The 21,456-nt window shown below is 41.4% G+C and overlaps 1 protein-coding gene across 3 annotated transcripts in view; it reads left to right on the top strand.

The window, feature by feature from the left end:
• Positions 1–21,456, top strand: part of ehbp1 (EH domain binding protein 1) — a 377,463-nt gene that overhangs the window by 223,587 nt on the left and 132,420 nt on the right. For all 3 annotated transcript variants that reach the window (XM_067989531.1, XM_067989529.1, XM_067989530.1), the window contains exon 15: positions 6,352–6,495. In XM_067989531.1, coding sequence (XP_067845632.1) covers positions 6,352–6,495 — 144 coding nt within the window. The remainder of the gene's footprint in view (positions 1–6,351; positions 6,496–21,456) is intronic.

The raw sequence follows: 21,456 nt of genomic DNA, 5'->3' as shown, positions 1-21,456 counted from the left end.
TGATAAGCAACCACAGTTTTGCATTAATAAATGGAAATTAAGTAGAATCTGACAAACCCAATATAACATTTGCTCAGTGGGCATTCATTCTGCCTGTGGAGAGACAACCTCGCAATAGGGAAATACACAGTCAAGCAGTGAAAGATGTAATGCTTGGCGCTCTATGAAGGTGCTGTAGAGATTGAGCAGGAGATAAAAGTTATCCCTAAAGGTATAGCACTTAGCAGAGATTCAATACGACAATAGACCTGCTTAGAAAGAATCAAATTGAACCCTGTCTGATGATTCCTCTGATATTAGAAGTCAAGTTTTCTTTCTTGAGTCTGTTTATTTTTTTAAAAAGCTCCCAATGACTGGTCTGGTAATGAACTGACCACACTCCTGTAGATGTTGAGTAATGGACACACTAGTTGCTACTGGTGGAGTCCATTCGCTTCACATCCAAAACTAGAGGTCATAACTATAAGATAGTCACTGATAAATTCAGTAGGGAATTCAGCAGAAACTTCTTTACCCAGAGAGTGGTGAGAATGTAGAACTCGCTCCCACAAGGAGTAGTTGAGGCGAATAGCATAGATGCATTTAAGGGGAAGCTAGATAAACGCATGAGGGAGAAAGGAAAAGAAGGATATCATGATAGGGTTAGATGAAGTAGGGAGGGAGGAGGCTCATGTGGAGCCTAAACACCGGCATAGACCAGTTGGGCTGAATGGTCTGTTTCTGTACTGTAGACGTGATGTTACCTGGGAACACATCAACATGAAAGTCTTTTTATTCAATTTTACTACTAGGATAATTGTTATCTCCTGTTTTTTTAAAAAAACCCAACATTGATATTTTTAGGAAAAAACTGAATGAAATGATGTTACTTACGTAAAGGTGCTTTGTATGTGGGATATGGCCTTTTGGTTTGATTGAAAAAAATTGTAAAGCAATGCTCATTCCTAACGATGTTCCCCTTTTCAATACTGACTTGGCATATGGAGAAAGGACAGGAAATGGGAGGCAGCTGTTATGGCAGAGCAGGCCTGATGGGTTTATTGGCCTGCACATGTCCTCGGTTGGTTGTCCACTTTTTCAACATGGTTCAGTGCGTATGGGATGTAATTTTCACCTTCACAGTCTGGCCAGTGATCTGGTAGGACGGATCACCCCCTGTTTTAGAACCTGCTCAATAAAAAGAGGAATAAAATCTATTGCAAGCCCACTGACTCCCACAACAACCTAGATTATCTTTCTTCCCACCTCACTTCCTGTAAGGACCCCATTCCCTTCTCTCAATTTCTCCATCTTCATTGCATCTGCTCTGACGATGCCACCTTCCACACCAGAGCTTCCAAAATGTCGTCTTTTTTCTTAAACCGAGATTCCCCTCACCTTGGTTGAGAGAGCCTCGACCGAGTCCATCCCATTTTCTGTACTACCCCCTCGTCCGCTCCCAAAACCGTAATAGGGTCCCCCTGTCCTCACCTTCCACCCCACCAGACTCTGCATTCGACACATCATCTTCCACCATTTCCACCAACTCCAGCAAAATCCCACCACCAAACACATTTTCCCCTCTACTTCCCTTCCAGCATTCCGAAGGGACCATTCTTTCTGTGACACAGTAGTTCACTCTTCCATTAGCCCTAACACCTGCTCTCCTTCCTCTGGCACCTTCCCATGCGACCACAGTAGATGCAACATGTGTCATTCACCTCCTCCCACAGCACCGTCCAGGGCCCCAAACATTCCTTCAAGGGTGAGACAGCGATTTACTTGTACTTCCATTAACTTAGTATACAGTATTTGCTGCTCACGATACGGTCTCCTGTAGATCAGGAAGACCAAATGTAGATTAGGTAATCACTTTGCTGAACTGTCCAATTCTGTCTGCAAGTGTGACCCTGAGCTCCCTTTTGCTTGCTACTTTAATTCTCTGACCCACTCCCGCTCTGACCTTTTTGTCCTTGGCATTCTACACAATTCAAGCTCAATTGAAGCTCAGCGAACAGTACCTCATCTTTCTACTAGGCACTTTGCAGCCCTCCGGCATTAATGTTGACTTCAACAACTTCAGACCTCAAACACATTTTCCATTTTCTCTCTGACAGTAGGTGCTAGTAATGTAGGGTGAATGCTTCCAGGGATGGGGGAGCGAATGGGCTGGTGCTTGGGATGGGGTTTGCCCCACGGTACACTGGCGAACAGGTGGTCTGCACCCCTGGTGTCGACCAGACTCTTCCACCATTCTCTAGGGCCACTGGAGCCTGCTCCGCTTTGCCAGACTTTAATGTTTCCCTCTTCAACTTAGCTAACCTGCTTTAACCATTCGCATATTCCCTGGGTCTCGTATATGTGTTTTATTTCTCTAAATTGTCTCATCAAGCCTCCTATTGTCTTACACTGTTATAATTTCTGCCATTTAACCATCTCCTGTTCTCCACCTAATAACTTTACAACTCATTCTTTTCTTCTGTGTGTGTTTCTCCCCCTTTCCCTCACTCTGTTCCTCCTTATAAGCTGTAAACAATTTTACAATTTTACAACACCAAGTTATAGTCCAGCAATTTTACAACACCAAGTTATAGTCCAGCAATTTTATTTTAAATTCACAAGCTTTAAAATAAAATTGCTGGACTATAACTTGGTGTTGTAAAATTGTTTACAATTGTCAACCCCAGTCCATCACCGGCATCTCCACATCCTTATAAGCTGTTCATCTCTAATATCTTCCAGTTCTGATGAAGAGTTCTACCTGAAACGTCAACATTTTTCCATTCTTTACAGAGTGCTGCCTGACTTGCTGATTATTACCAGCATTTTCTGTTTCAGTGGAGTGAGATTTTGTCCCAGTGAAATCCAAAAATCACCTAATTTGAAGTTGCGAAGCTAAGTTCAAGAATAACCTGCTTTGTCACCATTGGACTGCATATCAAATTCATGAAATGTTAATTTTTCAATCTTGATTGGCATATATTTTACTGAGTTTTTAAGGGTTAAAAGATAATCTGAATAACTTCAATACTGCTTTTCTGACAATGTGGTTTGTTTCTGTGTTTGTCTTTCAAGCAGCATCTGTGGAGAGAGAGACAGATTTAATGTTTCAGGTCTGTGACCATTCATCAGAACCTTTCTGGTCATTAACCTGAAACATTAACACTGTTTCTTTCTCCACAGATGCTGCCTGATCTGCTGAGTGTTTCCAGCATTTTCTGTTTTTATTTCAGATTCCAGCATTTGCAGTATTTTGCTTTTGTTTTGTCTTTCAAGCATCTTTCTTGTGTTAATTTTTTTCTTGCCTGCTTCTCCCTGTTTACCTTCTTCCTTTCAGCTTTGTATTTTTGCTTCTTAGTCTATCAACACTATGGACACATGAAGGGAAAGAGAATTGGATAACTACAGATCAGTTAGTCTAACTCAGTTGTGAGCAAACTCTTAGAATGCATAATTGGAGCTAAAATTAGTGAGCATTTAGAAATGCTTGGGTTAATCAAGGACAGTCAGCATGAATTTAATAATGGCAAGTCATGTTCGACAAATGTAATAGTCCTTTGAAGAAGTGATTGATTGATTGGATAGATAAAGAAAATGCAGTAGTGGTAGTGTATGTGGATTTTCAGATGGCGTACAATTAGGTGCCTCATAAGAGGCCTGATGGAAAAATTCATGCATGTGATAAGAGGAAATGTAGCAGCATTGACAGAAAGTTGATTGACAACCAGGAAACGAAGAGTTGAGATAAATGGGTGTTGCTTGGATTGAAAAAGAGTTGGAAGCAATGTACTTCAGGCATCAGTGCTGGGTCCACTTTTTTTCTCTGTACTTCAAATCATCTGTACACAGAATCTGAAAATTTGCTGACAACACAAAAGTAGGGAGTTTGACAAACACTAAGGAGTGGAAAAGACTTCAGGAACACAAAGACAAGTTGGCAGAACGAGTAGACGAGTGGCAGATGCAATTTAATGTGGATAATTGCAAGGTAATGCATTTTGGGAGGAAAAACAAGGAATGGGCGTATACACTCAGACACTGAAAGGGTGGATGGACAGAGAGACCGAGGGATTTAAATACATCATTCCCTCAAAGTGTAAGTGCAGGTAGATATCCATTTTTTTAAAAGCCAGTAGAATGTTGGGTTTTATAAGTAGAGACATAGAGTACAAGAGTAAAGAAGTAATAAGTTTGAACAAAACATTGATTAGGCCACAGTTAGAGTACTGTGGGCAGTTTGGGTGTCCCGTTATAGAAAGGTTATTAAAGGAGCATTCAACATAGATTCACCAGGGTGATGCCAGGAATGGGGAAATATGGTTATGGGGTAAAACATGAGGTACTGGGACTATTTCCAATGGAGCAGAGAAAGTTTGGAGGAGACTTGAGAGGTTTTTAAAATTCTAAAGAGTTTTGGTAGAGTGAATAGAGAAGGACTATTTCCTCTGGGCAATCAGTGACAAGAGTTCATCAATTTAAAATTGATATTATAGCATGAGGAGAGAGGTTAGGAGAGATTCCTTTCAAAAGAGAATTGTTGGAGTACGGAATGCTTTGCTATAGGGAGTGGTTGAGGTAGAGACCATTGCATCCTTTATGGGAAAATACCATAAATATTTGACTCCATAAACTTGAGATCATCCAAAAATCTGCTGCCTGAATCCTATCCTGCACCAAGTCACCCATCATCCCCGTTCTCACAGACATATATCGATTTCTGGTTCCCCAAAGCCTCATCCTTGCATTTAAATCCTTCCATTGCCACACCCCTCCCTATCTGTGTAACCTCTTACAGCTTTACAACCCCTCACCCCAAACAGTCTATTTCTCTGACTCCAGCCTCTTGTGCATCCCCTCTCTTTCCACTCTTGATGGCTCTGCTTTCAGCCACCTAGGCCCCACACTCTGGAATTCTCTCTCTAAACCCCTATGTGTCTCCATCTCCGTCTCCTCCTTTAAGAACTCACTTAAAACCCACCTCTTTGATTAAGTTTTTAGTCACCCCTCTTTGGCATGGCATCCATTTGTCCTTACACCCCTGTGAAGCGCCTTGGGACATTTTCTGCTATGTAAATACAAGTTTTTGCTTTTGTTTCTGTTGTAAGAAGACTCTTTCAAGTGGAAGCAAGCAAACAGGGTTGTGAGACAATTGGCATGTGTTGAAAGAGGAGGTTCAACACTGGTGGGGAACTTGGGAAAGCAGCGAGGACTCGTCCTGAGTTCTGAAGTGCACTATGGCAGGGTCACAGATGCTTGAGACGCTTCAGGTACTGGTATAACTTTGCCCATCCTCATGGTCATTACATTTTCTTGGAGGCGCACAACATTTTTTTTAGGCAAGGGTATTCAGGGTTATGGAACCAAGGCCTGTAGATGGAGTTAAGATACAGATCAGCCATGATCTAATTGAATGGCGGAACAGGCTCGAGGGGCTGAATGGCCGCCTCCTGTTCCTATGCTCCCCATCTGAAAACCTGATGGAGCGCTATCCTGTTTTTCCCTTGGATGTCATTTTAAATTGCTCCAATTACTTCCTGCTCAGCAATTGCACTTCCTCCCCTTTGCAATGTCCAGACTCCTTCCTACTCCACAATTGCACACTAGCCATCAAGACCATCAGCTCCCAATCCCTCATGGATCTCGAGCAAGAGTCCACCTACTAAAATGCAAATGAACTGATCTGGAAATTACATAAAGGTGAATGGTACATGTGGGATGGGGAAAATACCCACCCCACTCCCCTTCTGAGGCCCAACAGAGAGCCTCAGCCTGGATTGTAGGAAATTACAGGTGTGTTTCATTTCCTTGAACATTTTTATTTCATACTTTTGCTGTGATTAAAATGGCCACTTTTGTAGATGAACAGGAGCAGAGTGAAATGTGATTCAGTTTCTTTCCTAACAAAGAAGTAGTTGGGTTAGTGGATTTTGAATATGCAAATGTGGAAACTTTTGCTGCTCCTAAGGTCTGTTTACCTTTTACAGTGCACAACAGAGTTGTGGAACCTGTATTATTACCAGGCAATTATTTCTAATTATTTTTAATTGATTCACCTCTTATGACCTCTGCATTGCAAAGTATTTCTCAGTGTGGTATTAGTAGTCCTTTTTTAAAAAAAGTTAATTGTTAGGATCTGATCTATCTAGTGCATGCATAATAGTCTTGCAATTGAGCTAAAACTATAAATGAGATTGGCTGGAAAAACTATCCATCAGCGTTAAATAGGTTTTGGTATTTCTTGCTATCTATAATAGTGGAGTACATTTTTTGCATAATAATGTCAATGGACAAGAGAATATTGCTTACTGATGTGTTTGTTGCAAAATAAGCAGATTTTAAATAGTTCTGTTTATATTTCTGTGTGTTTTTAAGAGGATAGCAACAAGACAAGAAGAACTTAAAGAACGAGCAAGACTTCTTCTGGAACAGGCAAGGAGGGATGCAGCTTTAAAAGCAGGAAATAAACAGTTAACCATCCAATCAATAACACCAACTCGGAACAAGCTCTTGAGTGAGGTAATGGTCTTAAATTGCAGTTACTGGGACACAATTTGTAGTCCAGGCAGATTCCCTATGGTATTACTCACACTAGGATATGCTGTTACGACAGGAGCGTTATACCATGAAATACACAATGTATTATTATATAATGGGAGCGGACCTACTGTGATGTTACCAACAGTTAGTCAGAGGATTATGGTGTTTTAGATCAGGAGCATTATACTAGTAATACACAATGTAATATTCTGCTAAGAGACAGCATGTGTGTAACCTGGCCTGTTCCTTTAAGATTACAAGATTCCTTTAAAACTACAAGATTTCTTCAAGGCTGTAACATTCTAAGCTCGATTAGAAGCTAATTGCTAAGGCCAATTATAAGATATTTTCTGTTTCTGGGAAAGTTTTTTGGTAGATTGAAAATTATTGGCTTTCTTTTTTTAACTTGAATTATGACTCTGAAATTTGGAACTGTGAGAAAGTACAACACCCAAAGTACAACACGTGTCGCAAAACTTATCTACTAATGGCTCTCCTGTGGTGTTGCTTACGATGAGTCAGGGGACATGCCACTTTAAGCTATGTAACGTATAATATATTTTGAGGGCTACTGATTTTTGGTGATTGAATAAGGAAATTGTGTTTTTATTACAAAATATTGTGGGAGTATTAGTGGTATTTTTAGGGTCGATTAATAAAGAACTTGCATTTATGTAGCATCTTTCATTATCTCAGGACGTCCAAAAGCACTTCACAGCCAACAAAGTACTTTTGAAACGCAGTCACTGTTGTAATTGAGTGAAACACTTGAGATTGAGGCGGATGTTAAAACAGTGCAAACCAAATTAAAACTTACATCTGAAGAAGAAAATTGCCCCCATTAAGTGCTAAATCCATTATTACACCCAGATTCCTTTGTGCTTCATCTTTCACTATTTATAGACCATTCATAATATACTTGTTCCGTGCATTTTTCCTGCCATTTAGCTGTTTCAAATTTCATCTGCCACAGATTATCCCAATTGCACATTTTATCTAACTCCTACTTTAGGTCCCTGGGTGTTTCTTCTGCTTCAACAGCCAATCCCTCTAATTAGTATCATCAGCAAACGTAACCAGTTTGCATTAGGTTTCTGTATCTAAGTCGTTAATGTAGATCAGAAACAGGAGGGGCCCCAGCACCGAGCCCTGGGGCACGCCACTCAATGCTAACCCCCACCCCGCCTCCTGACAGCCCCCTATCAAGTGTCCGCTGCTTTCTTTCCTTCGGCCAATTCCTTACCTTGAAACCAAACTGCTTTTTGTTTAAGTAGCAGCCTTTCATCAGGAGCCATGCGTTCTCAGTCATACAGTAGCGATAATACTAGCAGATTTCCTATGGCATTGTTCACAGTAACTTGGATGAGATACTGTTTTATGACTTGTAATGCACAATGTATTCAGCATGGGCTCGATGGACCAAATGGCCTCCTGCACTGTAACCATTCCATGATTCTATGACATTATTCTGCTGCTATGATGAAGCCCTTTAAGGTCACAAAGTCCAATTGCTGTTAAATGAACACTGGATGGGTTCATTCAGAGCTTCATTACTATTCAGGTTGAAGATCATAACTCTGGCTTTGTCTTTTAATTGACCTTACCAATCACTTAAAAAAAAAAGGCAGCAGATATTCTGACTCCAATATGTTCTGTTGCTGGAGAGTTTATCTCTACATTTCAAATGACTTTTTTTAAGTGTTACACAGAAATTTGAGTATAGTACCTGAATTGCAATGGATAAGAAATGTGCACTTGTACCATTTTTATTGTATTCCTGGTGGATCTCCCAGCAAATGGCTCATGGAGGATAGGTTGTTTTATTATATTGGGAGTTTTATTATATTATATAGTGAAAAAGGCATACGGAATGCTCTCCCTTATTAGCCGAGGTATAGAATACAAAAGCAGGGATGTAATGATGGAACTGTATAAAACGCTGGTAAGGCCAAAGCTGGAGTATTGTGCGCAGTTCTGGTCAGCACATTACAGGAAGGACGTAATTGCTCTGGAGAGCGTGCAGAGAAGATTTACAAGAATGTTGCCAGGGCTTGAAAATTGCAGCTACGCGGAGAGATTGGATAGGCTGGTGTTGTTTTCCTTGGAGCAGAGGAGGCTGAGGGGAGACTTGATCGAGGTGTACAAAATTATGAGGGGCCCAGATAGAGTAGACAGGAAGTACCTGTTTCCCCTAGCGGAGAGTTCAAGAACTGGAGGACATAGATTTAAGCTGATTGGTGGAAGGATTAGAGGGGACATGAGGAAAATCTTTTTTACCCAGAGGGTGGTGGGTGTATGGAATTCGCTGCCCAAATTGGTGATAGAGGCTGGGACCCTCAACTCTTTTAAAAAGTACCTGGACCTGCTCCTAAAGTGCTGTAAGCTGCAGGGCTACGGACCGGGTGCTGGAAGGTGGGATTAGAACGGGCACCTGGTTGTTCTTCGAGCCAGCGCGGACAGGATGGGCCAAATGGCCCCCTTCTGTGCTGTATCTTTTCTATGGTTCTATGGCTGCCCTTTTTACTTTCAATCAGTAAAACTCTATCAGCAACTCTTGCATCTTTTGGAAAATGGATTGGGGGGAGGGGGTTGTATGAGGGCTTGTAAACTGTGTACTCTATGAATGGCATAACTTCTTGTGAATCATAACATTTCTGAAATTAACCTGAAGTAAAAGTGCGAAAGCATTTGTCTGGTCTAAAAACATTACAACATGGTTTATGCTGTCAGGTTTTTAATCCAAAAAAAAACTACCTCACTCGTTACGGACTTTTCCATCCTAGGAGCCAAGGATTACAGAGTCCTTTGTTCAAGACCAGCCTAGCTGGTCATTAAAATTCCTAAAATTTGCTTCAGAAAATATAATTTAGTTTGACCCCTTTCACTGCCTCTGTATTGTCAGTGCTTGTCTGACATCCAGTCTTGGTAGAGTCGCAATTTCCAGTTAAACACTGGGAAGACTGAAGCCATCATCTTTAGCCCCCCAACGCAAACTCTGTATCCTTGCCATCAATTCCACCCCCCCTCCCCATTTAGCTCCAAGAAAAGTTCCAAAACCAATGGTTTACATTACATTCTTAAAATTTCATTGTCCAGCAACATGGGACTAGAAGTTCGGCCGCACAGTTCCCGTTTTTTGGGTGCTAACTGGCCTACTAAGGTCCCACTATGGCAGGCAGGAGGCCAGAAGTGCGCCGCACACCCGCCATATTGGTTATGGTGGATGCGCTGGCATCAGGAGCACACGTTGGGATTAATTCAAGGCAGAATATTTTATTTAAATTAGGGTCCTGCGCTTCTTGCCGCTTACCAGCAGAATGGCCCCTCACCAACTATATTTAAAAGAATCACGCAGTACTTACAGGTTAGTTGCTGGTTTCTCATTTCAGGCTGCTGGTTAAATTCTGGGCATTTTGTGGTGCGTTTTATCACTCTGGAAAGTTAACTTTGTTTAAACAGAGTAAGATTTTGCTGGTGTTGCACTTTTGTTGGCTGCTTTGCAGATAGTTTGGTTGCAGTCATGGGTGGTCTGGTAGGGCTACCTTCGGAACTGGAGGGTGAAGGGGAGCAGAAAGGAAGACAATAGAGAGCAGGAGGCAGCTGGCAGAATAGGGAGGAAGAGGGCACTACGCAGGTGGCCATATCCACATGGAGTGTTCAGAGAGCCCTTCTCCTTATTAACTTTACTCAAGAGCAATGTCTCAGGCGTCTTTGCTTCACCAAGTAGGCTGTCACTGAGCTGTGTCACCTGCTGCAGCCACAACTCCAGCCTTGAACCAGGGCATGGACAGCACTGTCTGTGGCTGTCATGGTTACCTCGGCCTGGAGCTTTTATGCCACGGGCTCCTTTCAGGCTGCAACAGGTGACATCAGCGACATCTCCCAGTTTGCAGTCCACCAACGTATCAGGAAGGTCACCGAGGCTCTCTATGCCAGGAGTCGTGAGCCATGTCCAGAGGGGATAGCCCTTGTCGCCTAATAACCAGTCTGTAACTTACTGGTCTGGTTGGAATAAAGACGGCAGGGAGGACTGGAACAGGATGAAAGAGTCATGATTGCTGCCAGGATAGTGAGCACAGACCTGCCTGATGCACTGCCTCTGGTCACAAAGCAGCTGTACGTTGAGGCAGTGGATTCCCTTTCGATTGATAAAGACTCCAGGCTGCAATGCAATGTGTGTGCAATCTTGCATCTTGGGGAAGCCTGCCATGTGGACGAATGCCTAGTGCTCTCTTGTCTTACTTTGCTTTGTCCGTAGTGAAATGTAGGTGCTTCTCCTGGCGTAGACAGCTTCAGTGTCCATCCTGATACATCACTGTATTGCGAGCTGGGAGAAGTCCTGCCCCCTGGGGGGGAAAGAGGATCTCCCTTCTCCTGTCCACTGCTTGCACCAGGGCCTCCAAGGCAGCATTTGAGAACCATGGTGATCTCTAAGTGCTTCCTTCAGCCACATCTCTACTTCCAAAAGTTTTTCCTTAGAGTCTGAAGCCAGAATGCACCTCCCCTTTAAGAGGTGCCGGCTGCTTTTAAGTAGCGTCATAGACACCCGATATCAGTCCCCCCTGCAGACGTGCAGCCAATGAGTAGTGAGGGGTGGCACTGGCTGCATTCCTGCATGATTAAAATGATCATGCAGCATGAATATTACCTGCTGCCTGAGTCAATAGCAACAGGCCCTGCCGCCTGCATGGCCCGATTCCGGGTGCTTTCATTGTCAGTAAGGTATGTAATGTTTTTACCTTGAGTCAATCATACATTTGCTGTATTACAGTGGTGGCCAAAGTGCTGTTGGGGTCAGGCTGTGGAGGGATGACAGTCTGTACTCCAGGTATGCACAACCAATGAACATCTCCATAAGAGATCTACTAATTCTCAGTTAAAAATAATTTTTTCTTTTCTCTTCCTCTCTAATTTTCTTCTCTCGCCCCTCCCCCACCTCCTCAAAGACATTTTCCTTGCTAGAAAATCGTTCTATGGGTATCATTCATCTTCTAGTTTCTCAACCAAGTGGTCATAATTCATGTGTGAGTCTTGACTGTGAATGTCAGCAGGACATTGAGGGTGGCACAGCTGAGCTTAATCCTGTGCTAACTCTGCATCCATACATGAGCATTTCCAACAGTGGGACACTGGATACCAATTGGCATTGTTTGTAGTGGCAACATTTGATTCAATATCAGGAGGAGGGATCCTGGCAAATGTTCTAAAGCCAATTGCAACACCCTACCACTACTCTGGCTGAGATAGGCTACTCAACATGGACTGAGGATCAAGCTGGAACTTTCCTGGTCAGCTGCTCACTAGATAAGTTAGCTGAGCCACCTGGAAGAAGGGGAAGCTAAAGGAATGGTACTCTACATGCACTAATTGTTACAAGGCCAGAATTCTCTACACTAGCAAATTCTGACACTTCTCAGTACTCAGTATTAAAGTCATAAATCATAACATCCTAAAATAGTAGAATATAACAATAGAATAGAAAATGTAAAGAGGCAATAATAAAAATTGGCATTGTTTGTAGTGGCAACATTTGATGCATTATCAGATTTGAAAATTTTGGAGAGTTCCACAAAAATTCAAGAAGACTATTATGATATTTGGCCACCAGAAACTGTGCAATAAACCTACACAATCAAAATCGTGGTGCAAGGCACAAATGAAAACAGATGGCAATGGTAAGTGGTATTTCATTTTACCTGCAATTTTAACTATAATTCAGATCCTTTTAAAAGGTGTGTTTGGTTAATCTTAGCTTTTATGCAAGACTACATGCAGTCTTTGATATGCATTATTTGAAGATTACTGTTAAAAAGTATGATTAAAGTGTCTTGCTTCCTTGTGATATAAATTCAGAATCAGAATTTTTATCTCCAGCTTCATTTTTTCTTACATAAATGAAACCTATTCTATTTCAGACACACAGGCTGTTTGGTGGGTGATAATGCTAAATGGTAGTAGTAGTATAGTTGCTATTCCAAGAGGAGGGTTGCACCATATAGCAAAATTGACAAGGGCATATTGTAGATAGAGGGCATGAAAGCATTACATTGAATTGGGAAAAAAAAGCATGCAGTTTTTTTCTGACAGTGATTTAATAATGCCATCAGGAATAAGGACAAATATTTGTATTAGTTACATAAGCATTTAAGTTTATGGATGAAATGCTGGGTTGTCAGTGTGTTATCATTAAAAGCAAGAACTGGTTATGTAAAGTAAACTGTAATTTTACAGATTACAAACCTAGAACAGATTCCAGTAAAATACAGTTCAATACTTTCAAACTCACAGGCAATTGTTTTTAAATCTTTTAATGGTAACACATGAGTTAATCCATAAGTAAATGCACCCACAAGGTGTTCAGTTGTATAGTTTTATGCTACTGACCTTTGCTTAGTTTTATTCTCCCTCATAATGTACTGTTGACTTCCAAACAAACGTACTGGGGAAATGTACCTGTGTGTAGTAGGTATCCATAACATTTACCCTATGTTATCATCCTCTTCTGATAACTTCTGTATGATGATCATTTGTGCATTTTGTTAAACTATTTCTTGGGGACCTGTACCTTCCCTAGTGGCTTGGAAAGATTTATACAGCCCAACAAGAGCAAAACCGCTTCACTGGTCTGTATAGAAAATCATCTTTCAAACGCTCAGCTCAAAAACACATGACTACTTCGCACAAATGCCGCTATTGGATGCATAGATCAAAACTGCCTCCTTTGGTAGTGCTGCTCATCACTTGCAGCAGTACAAGTACTCTGCTGCTGAATGTAGAGCAGACTAGCAGTGTAAGTGCATTATAAGCCATACCATGTGGTAGGAGACACAGAGACTGTGGCCAGGTGTTTTCCAATAGGAAAGGAAGAAAAAGCAGAGGGTGAGGCACTTTAGGCTGCTTTTTACACATTTATAGAGATCTGGGAGCAGTTCACAAGATCAGCCTCTTGGAAAATGGATAACATGAATTGAAGGGAAGATGGGGAAATACAAAATACCGTACCAAAAAACAAAATAATTTTTATATGTCTATGATTTAATAATATCTTAATGTATTCTAGGTTGTCAGAATCCTAAAAGTCTCCAAACTATACCTAATCCTTTTGATTGTTTAATGTTTGATTGGATGATGTTGATTGAAAAGCAGCCATTGTTTATGATATGGATTAAGTTCTTAAATGTTTTGACATGCTTTTTATTTCACTCAGGAAAACATGCCCTAGTTTATTTTGATAGCAAAGTTAGATTTGAATTATTTATCTCACCCAAATGCCCAAGGGAGGAGCCAGACCTCTCAATTCAAATGCATCTTGCTGGATTTGTTTAATACGTGGTTGTTTGGCAGCTTCTGTTTTAAAATTTTTTATGCTTTTGTACTGATCAGTGTGAGAGATATCTGTGCTGGGAATTGAACTCTTCACATTTTAGGGAGCTAGTGTCAGTATCAAGCACTGTCAGGTCAGGCATAGCACAGCATTATGCATAATAAAGCACCTTTATTCTGTCTCATCGGTGTGCCTCAGCGCCAGTCTCGGAAGAGCATCTGTAACATCCAGGGACTAGACCTGAACAGAGATACAGTGAGCAGACATAGCTACTCGAATGACATATTTTCTACACTAGCCATCTTATGGCTTCTCTGAATCGTGTTCCCAATTAGTGCCATATTAGGGACAGTTTTGTGGTGGAAGCCTTTGCTCAGAGTAAATGAGAATTTAAAAAATAACAGAAACATTAACAGATGGATTTGATGGAAATAAGGCGCCTAATGCCTGTTTTAGATCTCCTCAGAGAAATTGGCCAGTGATGAGTGAGGCAGAGGTTGGGCCTGCCCCGCTCAGGGTTCTTTAGCAGCCTAAGCAGCCGTCGCTAACTAAAGGTGAGTTTTTTTTAACACAAATTTTCACAAAAACCTTCCTGAGGAGCCTGGGGGAGCAGTGATCACCTTCCTCGCCTCCCATTGTCCGCTCCAGTCCCTCTCTTGGGATTTACCTTCAGGCCAAAATGCACGAGCTGTCTGTGGAGGCGAGACAGGTACCAGTAGCTCACGCAAAAAATGTTAATGAGGCCCGAGGCCAGTTTTGTTGCAGCGCTGATTCTGGGCCGTTTTTTTTTACCCCTATGTATCTGGGTAACTGGGTAGTCCCTTGGTATTGTACATGGGTAGGCGAGATCAATATGAATATTTACGTCAAGCAGGGTGGGAGATAATGGAACCAATGCGTAGGAGGAGGTGGAGCAGAAAGCAAATTGGAAGAAGGAGGAGGGGAGTGGGAAAGGGTCTGAGGGGTAGTGGGGAGGGAGAGAACAGTGGGAGAGGAAGGAGGAAGACGACCGGAAGAGGAATACAGATCAGTGGGGGTGGGGGATTGAGGCATTGAGAAGTCAGCATTAGGGATGGGGAAATACAGCCAGTGGGGTGCTATGGATGGGAATTGCAGTCAAGTGGTGTTACTGTCAAAGGGGAATTGAAGAGGGGCAAGGGTATCCTGTGAGGGGCTTCTGCAGCAAGTAAGGGGTTGGGAGGGAAGGGATCAATATCCAGTCGGTAGCTTGGACTAGGAAAGGCAACCAGCGGGGAGGAGGTGGTGGAATGTTGCTTAGTGCTTGGGAAGTTTAAAGGCCAAAATTTTGCTAAGTATTGGTTGGGGGAAAGGGTGGTTGTGGGCCAATGGAGGGGTGCATTCAGGTCCACAAGCATGCTCAGTTGGTGCAGATGATTTTCACCAGTGAATGAGGGTTGTGATTTTCACAGCAGGTATCAAGTAATAGTAGGTCCGACTTCATTGTAATCAATTAGTCATGTAATGTTATCTTGTCAGGTGCAAAACCATTAGAATCTTGAGATAACTCACCATTTTTAATAAATTTTAGGTTGTAGCAAGCCACGGGTTAAATAGAAACCCTTGTCATTATAAATTGTTCCCTCTCGCGAAATATCCCTCTCATTTTGAAACTGCTGTCATCACTTTCCTCATCAAAAAAACCACCCTCGACCCTTCTATCCTTGCAAACTAGCACTCTAATTTGAGCGTCCCTTTCCTCTTCAAAGTCCTCGAATGTATTGTCACCGCCAAAATCCATGCCCATCTTTCCCCAAGCTCTCTGAATCTCAGCAACAGGTTTCTGCCCCTGCCGCAACACCGAAACGGCCCTAACATAAAGTCACAAATGACATCTTCTGCGATTTTGACCATGGTGCATTATCCCTCCTTGTCCTCACTGCAGCTTTTGACATGGTGGACTACACCATCCCCCACCAATGCCTTTCCTCCATTGTCCAGCTCAGCATTGCCCTCACTTGGTTTCACTCTTACCTATCTGATTATAGCAGGAGCATCTCCCGCAATGGCTTGTTCCTGTCCCCGCACCGTTACCTCTGGATCTCCCCCAAGGATCTACCCTTGGCGCCTTCCTTTTATTCATCTACATGCTGTCTCTCGGCAACATCATGGACTCAGCTTCCACAGGGATATGGGGCTACGGCGGGTATATGGAGTTAGGTCACAGATCAGCCATGATCTTATTGAATGGCGGAACAGGTTTGAGGGGCTAAATGGCCTACTCCTGTTCCTATGTGCACTGTCAATATCCAGTTCTATCTCTCCACCACCTCTCTCAACCCCTGCACTGCCTCCATGTTGTCAGGCAGCTTCCTGGATGTGCCACAGTTACCTCCAGCTAAACATTGGGCAGACCAAAGCTACCATCTTCAGCTCCTGCCACAAACTCAGTATCCTTGCCACCAATTCCATTCCCCTCCACAGCAACTGTCTTGGGCTGAACCAGACTGTTTGCAAACTCCTCATCCTATTCTACCCCAAGCTGACCTCCCGGCCCCATATCCTTTCCATCACAAAACTGCCTCCTTCCATCTCTGTAACATCACCCGCCTCCATCCCTACCTCGGCCCATCTGCTGCTGAAACCCTCATCAATGCCTTTGTCAACTCAAGACTCAACTATTCTAATACTCTCATGGCTGACCTGCTGACCTCCCATCCTCCACCCTGCATAAACTTCAGATCATCCAGAACTCTGTCTGTAATCTACATGAAATCCCACTATTACTCCTGTTCTCTCTGACCTACATTGGCCCCCAGTTCCCCAACACCTCAAATTTAAAATTCTCATCCTCGTGTTTAAATCCCTTCATAATCTTATAGAAGTCTATAAAATAATGAGGGGCATAGATAAGGTCGATAGTCAAAATCTTTTCCCAAAGGTAGGGGAGTCTATAACGAGGGGGCATAGATTTAAGGTGAGAGGGGAGAGATACAAAAGGGTCCAGAGGGGCAATTTTTTCACTCAAAGGGTGGTGAGTGTCTGGAACGAGCTGCCAGAGGCAGTAGTAGAGGCGGGTACAATTTTGTCTTTTAAAAAGCATTTGGACAGTTACATGGGTAAGATGGGTATAGAGGGATATGGGCCAAGTGCAGGCAATTGGGACTAGCTTAGTGGTATAAACTGGGCGACATGGACATGTTGGGCCGAAGGGCCTGTTTCCATGTTGTAACTTCTATGATTCTATGATTCTATAACTCCTCTAGCCCTACAACCCACCCCCCAAGAACTCGCCATTCCTCCGACTCTGGCCTCTTATGCATCCTTCCCTCCCTTCGTCGCAAAGTTGGTGGTCGTATCTTCAGCTGCTTAGAACCTATACTCTGGAATTCTCTCCCTAAACCTCTCCGCCTCTCCATCTCCCTTTCCTGCTTTAAGATACTTTTTAAAACCTATCTCTTTGACTAAGTATTTTGTTACCCTGCCTAATATCTCCTTCTTTGGCTCAGCATCCATATTTTTTGATTCCGCCTCTGTGAAGTACTTTTTTATATTTTCTACATTAAAGGTGCTATATAAATGCAAGTTGTTGTAATTGACTTCGTCATTATATTCGGATTAGTAGATATGTTACGTAATCTCGCTGACATTGGAAAATGGTATAGACACTCTATCAGAGCATGCCTTAAGCTATGAATTACTGAATGAATTAATATTAACAATAACTCGGTCAGAAGCAGCAGCAAAGACAAATAGTAGCTTTATCGTAATATACAGAACTGAACTATTCCTCCTCGGAATATAAAAAATAGCAAAGACTCTTGTAAAAACTTAACGTAAAACCAGACCTGAAACAAGGTCCTTGAGTATAACTTTATTTGAGTATTTGCTGGTATCCTTGCATGGAGTTTCCTATCTGTCGCTCTCAATCTATATAGATATTACACAGAATTACATAGAAATTACAACACGGAAAAAGTTGGGCCTAACCAGTCCGTGTTGGTGTTTATCCTCCACACAAGCAGTATCCTAATCCCATGTGCCTGTCCTCTTCCCATATCCCTCTATCATCCTTTCCTTCAACCACCTATCCAACTTATTCTTAAATATTGACATGGTCTCTGCTTCAGTCAGTAGTGCACTCCACGGCCTTTTTGATACCAGGTAGCATCCTAGCGAATGTGCATTGTACTTCTGTATTGCCTCAACATTCTGACCTCTAGTGTGGAGCACAAAACCGTCACAGTACTCCAACTATATTATTATGGTTTTATATAGATTCACCATCATATTTTGACTTTTATATTCTATACCTCTTGCCATAAAACCAAGTATTCAATTAGCTTTTTTGTTATGGCCATAACCATTTGAGGTATTGCTTTTAACAACTTGTGAACCTGAATCCCCAAATCCCTCTGCTTTTCCACGTAACTCAGCTTTCCCCTGTTCAAAGTAGAATCATAGAATCATAGAATCATAGAAGTTACAACATGGAAACAGGCCCTTCGGCCCAACATGTCCATGTCGCCCAGTTTATACCACTAAGCTAGTCCCAATTGCCTGCACTTGGCCCATATCCCTCTATACCCATCTTACCCATTAGAGTTATTACTCTTATTATTTTTACCAAATTATACCACCTCATTGACATCTGACACTTTTTTATCCATTGCACCAGCTTATCAATATCTCCTTGCAGCTTTCTTTGGTCCTCAGAATTATTTACTGTGCCTCCTGTCATCTGCAAATTTGGACACTACTCAAGTCGTAAATCCAAATCATTGGTGTACACAACGGGCAGATACAGACCTAGAACAGAACCCCATGGAGCACTGCTACCCTCTTTCAACCACTCTGACAAACTATTCTGAACTCCTACTCTGTATCCTCCCTTCAAACCAGTTTTTAATCCAGTTTGCTATCCTTCCCCTAATTCCATATCTTCTCCAATAGTCTCCTGTGTGGTACCCTGTTAAAAGCTTTGTGAAAGTCCATGTACATCATTTCCCCCATCCACCATATCTGTCACCTCCTGAAAGAACTCTTTCATGTTTGCCAAGTACAATATCCTTTCTGAAATCCATGTTGGTTGCTTCTGATTACTTTCTCTTCGCCTAGATATTTAGTAATTTTATCTTTAATTAAAGATTCCAAAATTTTCCCTTACTAACTTACTATCCTCTCCTCTCAGGGTCCCACTTCACGTTTAATAATTGTCTTTTTACTTTTTATATCTCTGCATCTATATATATATTTCTTTCTCTTTCTCTTTCTCTCTTTCATTCAAATGTAATTTGAAGTGTTTGGTATCACTGAGTCACTGTTCTAAAATCTAATGAAGAAATGTCTATCAGCAAAGGTGGAAAATAATTTTGGTGTGATTATTGATTATTCACTTAAATTAAGTCACTATAAAGCTGTTACTGATAAAGCTAATCAAAAACTAAGATGTATCTCAAGGGCAGGTTGAAAAAATTATTCTAACTATATATAGATCACTCGCTCTTCCCTAATCCTCTGCCCCTCCCCAATTCAAAGAGTAGTCGCTATGTGATACAGACTCATAATGTAAGTACTTGATCTGGCGTTAAACTATGTTTCTGGTAAGAATAGTATTACAAGTTGTGAGAATTTGTAGAGACTGAGATGGTGAAAGCTCCACAGGATACAATGACTCCTTTGGTGCTGAGGACAACTTGGTGAGGATGGGAAAGGAAGGGAGAGATTGATGTGTGTCTAGCCTGGCTGGCTAGATTAAAACGGTGGAGATGTGGTAATAGATTCTGTGGAATTTTACTCTGTTACTGCTGTAGATTAAGGAGCATTTCTCCAGCAAGTTCTTTCAAGGGATTAAATAGGCGGGATACATTTCATAGCCAAGAAGATTGTACTTAGCCTGTGGAAGGGAGTGTACTTAATGGGCTGAATGGCCTTTTCTTGAACCATGTTTCTTAAGTTACCATATTAAATAATAAGGGATTAGATAAAATTTTAAAACAAAAAGATACTTGGCTAAGAAAAAAAGTAAAACCATTGACAGTCCGAAAAGGAGTTCTAGAAAAAAGTTTTTAGATGCAAAAATTCAGTCCACAACGACATTTAAAAAAAATATTTGCTATGTTTTAGAACAAAAAATAAATGTCTTTTATTTTGAAACCTAAATTCAATTTTTAAAATGTTTGCTGACAAACCCACTTAAAAATCCACCTCAATGATTAACTCTCAGTGCGATGTAGTCTGTTAAGCAGCATAGTTCCTGACTCAGTCATTTGTCTACAATAATGTCATCCTATCCAGAATATAATTCAGGAAGGTAAAATAGCAACTCTTGTGATGGTTTTAAAGATATAAATTTATAAACTGAATTGAACACTTGGTGAGGAATTGTGTTGGTGAGTAAATTTGAACTGTGCAGTCGTTTAAGTGGGTTGAAGGTCTCTAAGAATTATGGATAGTAGCTCTGTAATAGTTTATGGTTTTAGTATTTGATTGAAGTATTGAACTGATGAAAACGTTTTATCTCCTAGTATTCTAATGCCTAATGCCTGCTAGTGACACTGTTAAGCCAGTAAGACTTTTATTTCACATACTAGATATCTCAAGTGCCTTTGATAACAGTTAATATTAATCGTTCTGTACATTCCTCAGTCGTTGTTCATAGGTGGTCTTCATAATCAATTGATACTTTTATCCAGAGTACTGTAATGGCTGGCCTCCAGCAGTGAGCAAATTGGTAATTAATGAACAATCACTGGTATTGTAAACTGCATCCCGTTAATTTTCCCTTTGAGTTTTGGGAAGTGTCATCTCCATTAGGATGCCATCAGTAACATTGCCGCATCTCGCAATGGCCCCTTGGCATGAAACCACATCGGCGTGATTTCTCACCCATTAGTAGATCAGAGAAGCAATTTCACAGTGTTTGGCCTGGGTAATTAAAGTACCAAGTACTGGGTAGAGTTGGGAATTCATGCTCAATTCCAGAAATACCAGGTGAGCTTCCTTGTGTTCAGTGGGACGTTATGATTAGTTTAATTGGGCTTTGTTTGATTTTAGCCGCCGAGACAATTTGTGCCATAGCAATCCAGTGACTTTTCATTTCTGTGTCTGTGACCTGTACTGACATGAACTAGTACAAAACAATACTTTAAAGTAGAAACTCTTCTTTTCAGTCACAATACATGTCATTGCTGCTGGCAACAGAATGAAGTACAAGCATATAGATGTATAGAAAATTGAGTGAACAGTGCAGTTAAGTGTGAGGAGTCACATGCTCCTTGAAAGACTTATTTTAGCTTCTTTTTTTCTTGTTACCTTCCAGTGGTTGCCTATTAAAATAAAATGGTTTGGTGGGGCATTTAGGCCTAACCATTGGGGTGTTTCAAGCAGGCTTGTCAGTTGATGTTCTTGAATTGACTTGAACTGAGATCAAAGCTTTTTTCAAAATGGAAAATCAGAGAAAGACAGCTCCTTCAATTGCACCACAAGGGCTAATCAAGTCATCAGTTCTTTCTGCACAATGTCCATCTTTATTCTCGGCTTTTATCGTTGTTAACTGTTGTACAGTATAATCTTTAGGAAAAATAAACTGAATTGTAATTACTAACAAAACACTGATCATGTCCTATTCCTATTTTTAATTCTCCTTCTAGAACAAT

This window comes from Heptranchias perlo, chromosome 8 (assembly GCF_035084215.1).
Source record: "Heptranchias perlo isolate sHepPer1 chromosome 8, sHepPer1.hap1, whole genome shotgun sequence".
Lineage (NCBI taxonomy): Eukaryota > Metazoa > Chordata > Chondrichthyes > Hexanchiformes > Hexanchidae > Heptranchias > Heptranchias perlo.
Note: the sequence above shows the minus strand (reverse complement) of the source record. Positions and strands in the feature narration are given on the sequence as shown.